At 47.7% G+C, this 3,202-nt stretch overlaps 1 protein-coding gene across 2 annotated transcripts; it reads left to right on the top strand.

The window, feature by feature from the left end:
- Window positions 1-209: 209 nt before the first annotated feature.
- Window positions 210-2,478, top strand: LOC143805355 (COP9 signalosome complex subunit 1). Of its 2 annotated transcripts, XM_077284595.1 has the most exons (2): window positions 210-276; window positions 433-2,478. In XM_077284595.1, exons 1-2 carry the CDS (start codon window positions 244-246, stop codon window positions 1,861-1,863), a joined length of 1,464 nt encoding a protein of 487 aa, XP_077140710.1. In that variant the 5' UTR covers window positions 210-243; the 3' UTR covers window positions 1,864-2,478. The 2 variants fall into 2 exon arrangements, with proteins under 2 accessions (XP_077140710.1, XP_077140709.1); XM_077284594.1 differs by having other exon boundaries at window positions 244-2,478.
- Window positions 2,479-3,202: the final 724 nt, after the last annotated feature.

Here is a 3,202-nt window from a genome sequence, read left to right as displayed (position 1 = left end):
CAGCAGAGCCGCGACCCGGATGTAGCGGTCACTTCCGGGTGCGGCAGGAAGCAAGAGGGCGGCCCCCTCCGGCGTCCATCATGGCATCTCCGCAGGACCCGGCGATGGCTTCATCCGAAGTCACCGCTATTGCCCCTGGTAGCCGGACAAGCAGCAGTCGCAGATCATCTTCTTCTAAAAGCGCCAAGGATAAGAAATCAGGCCGGGAGAGTCCGGGTCGGAGCAACGGAAAACGAGGGGAAGATGCCTCTCCCGGTGCAAGTTTTCAACCTGCAGGTAAGCTCTGGGTCAATGTCGGAGAATTCAGACAGTCAGAAACAACTGAAGAGTAGCTCCAGCTCACCATCTTTGTCAGGGGCAGATGACTTCATGCCGGGTGCCTCCGGAGAATGGATCCTGAGCACCGGCCAATGCAACTACGCACTATTTGAGGGGGCTGTCGAACCCATGCAGATTGATGCCGACCCCCAGGATGACCAGCAGAATGTCCCGGATATCAATTATTTGGTGGAAAACCCTACCCTGGACCTGGAGCAGTATGCTTCCAGCTACAGTGGCCTCATGCGTATTGAGAGGCTGCAGTTTATTGCAGATCGGTGCCCTCAGCTGCGGGTTGAAGCTCTAAAAATGGCTCTATCGTTTGTACAGCGAACTTTTAATGTTGACGTGTATGAGGAGATTCATCGGAAGCTGACGGAGGCATCAAGGGAACTGCAAAATGTACCGGATGCTTTGCCCGAAGGCTCGCTGGACCCTCCTCCATTGGACACATCCTGGGTGGAGGCAACTCGTAAAAAAGCACTTCTGAAACTGGAAAAATTGGACACTGACCTGAAGAATTATAAGGGGAATTCCATCAAAGAAAGCATTAGGAGGGGCCATGATGATTTGGGGGATCATTACTTGGATTGTGGAGACCTAAGCAACGCACTGAAATGCTATTCCCGCGCTAGAGACTACTGTACCAGTGCTAAGCACGTCATCAACATGTGCTTGAATGTTATCAAGGTCAGCGTGTATCTCCAGAACTGGTCTCACGTCCTCAGCTATGTCAGTAAAGCGGAGTCCACACCGGAGATTGCTGAGCAACGAGGAGAAAGAGACAGTCAGACGCAGTCTGTGCTAACCAAACTAAAGTGTGCTGCAGGGTTGGCAGAGCTCGCAGCTCGAAAATATAAGCAAGCAGCAAAATGCTTTCTACTGGCATCGTTTGATCATTGTGACTTTCCAGAGCTTCTTTCCTCTAGTAATGTTGCAGTGTACGGGGGTCTCTGTGCCCTGGCCACGTTTGACCGTCAAGAGCTGCAAAGGAATGTCATCTCTAGCAGTTCTTTCAAACTGTTCCTGGAGCTGGAGCCTCAAGTCCGTGATATTATATTCAAATTCTATGAGTCCAAGTACGCATCCTGTCTAAAGATGTTGGATGAAATGAAGGATAACCTGCTTCTGGACATGTATCTCGCTTCTCACGTCCGCACACTGTATACTCAGATCCGGAACCGTGCTCTTATACAGTATTTCAGCCCATATGTATCAGCAGACATGTATAAAATGGCCACTGCATTTAACACCACGGTGTCTGCGCTTGAGGACGAACTGACTCAACTCATCCTTGAAGGGTTAATAAATGCTCGCATCGATTCTCATAGCAAGATCTTATATGCACGAGACGTGGACCAGCGCAGCACCACATTTGAGAAGTCATTACAGATGGGGAGAGAGTTTCAGAGAAGAGCCAAAGCCATGATCCTACGAGCTGCTGTCCTGCGTAACCAGATACATGTCAAGTCACCTCCCAGGGAAGGAAGCCAAGGAGAACTGACACCAGCTAACAGTCAATCTCGACTCAGCACCAACATGTGACCACTGCGCTCTCCTGGCCCTGCCATCTGCACAGACCCATGCAGGGCGATCAGATTATACTGCAGAGACATTACCACCTGCTTACGTTACCTTCCCATAGGCTGCCTCGGCTATGTTTGTGTGAGAGCTTGCCAGGAGCTGCCTGGTTTGTCTCAATGGTCTCAGTTTATTGGACATGATCGCCTTGCTCTCTCCAGTGGAATTAGGAGTAGTGATGTGACGCTGACTCTCTGGATGGATTCCAGGTAGTGGCCGCACTAGGGCAGAACAGAAAAGTAATTGTGATGTAGGTGGTGGGGAACCGTTACGCTATCATCTTCTTTTCAGCAGCTCATGTGTTTGACACTACCATGTTCTCAGGTCCTCCCTCCCCTCACCTCTTCTCTGGTTCTGATTCACGTTCTGCCCTTCTGAACCAGGCTGCCCTTCCGTAGCTCCAGAGACACTGCTACCAATTCACTCTACAGACAAGATGCTGGCTTTTCCCATTTTTTTCTTTGTGAAGACGGGACATATGACTGCATTATTATCCCATAAGAAAAACTCCTCTGCCTCCTTATAAAGCATTGCAAGTTACATGTTTCTTGTTTCTTCTGGTTTGGAATTAAACATGTTCCTGTTAAAAAAAAAAAAAAAGAAATCAGGCCGGTCGGTTCAATCTGTGCCTCCGTCTCCTCCTCATCAGCCGGTATTGTAACAACAACCTCACTGGGTGAGTGTGTGTGTGTACCCCCTTAGGCTGATTATACAGGTCCTTCTCAAAAAATTAGCATATAGTGTTAAATTTCATTATTTACCATAATGTAATGATTACAATTAAACTTTCATACATTATAGATTCATTATCCACCAACTGAAATTTGTCAGGTCTTTTATTGTTTTAATACTGATGATTTTGGCATACAACTCCTGATAACCCAAAAAACCTGTCTCAATAAATTAGCATATTTCACCCGACCAATCAAATAAAAGTGTTTTTTAATACCAAACAAAAAAACCATCAAATAATAATGTTCAGTTATGCACTCAATACTTGGTCGGGAATCCTTTGGCAGAAATGACTGCTTCAATGCGGCGTGGCATGGAGGCAATCAGCCTGTGACACTGCTGAGATGTTATGGAGGCCCAGGATGCTTCAATAGCGGCCTTAAGCCCTTAAGCTCATCCAGAGTGTTGGGTCTTGCGTCTCTCAACTTTCTCTTCACAATATCCCACAGATTCTCTATGGGGTTCAGGTCAGGAGAGTTGGCAGGCCAATTGAGCACAGTAATACCATGGTCAGTAAACCATTTACCAGTGGTTTTGGCACTGTGAGCAGGTGCCAGGTCGTGCTGAAAAA

Source organism: Ranitomeya variabilis, chromosome 2 (genome assembly GCF_051348905.1).
Source record: "Ranitomeya variabilis isolate aRanVar5 chromosome 2, aRanVar5.hap1, whole genome shotgun sequence".
Classification (NCBI taxonomy): Eukaryota; Metazoa; Chordata; class Amphibia; order Anura; family Dendrobatidae; genus Ranitomeya; species Ranitomeya variabilis.
The sequence above is the reverse complement of the archived record's forward strand: the minus strand, read 5'-3'. Positions and strand labels throughout refer to the sequence as shown.

Coding starts and splice junctions, on each gene's coding strand:
- LOC143805355 (XM_077284594.1), top strand. CDS start 244: ATGCCTCTCCCGGTGCAAGTTTTCAACCTGCAGGTAAGCTCTGGGTCA.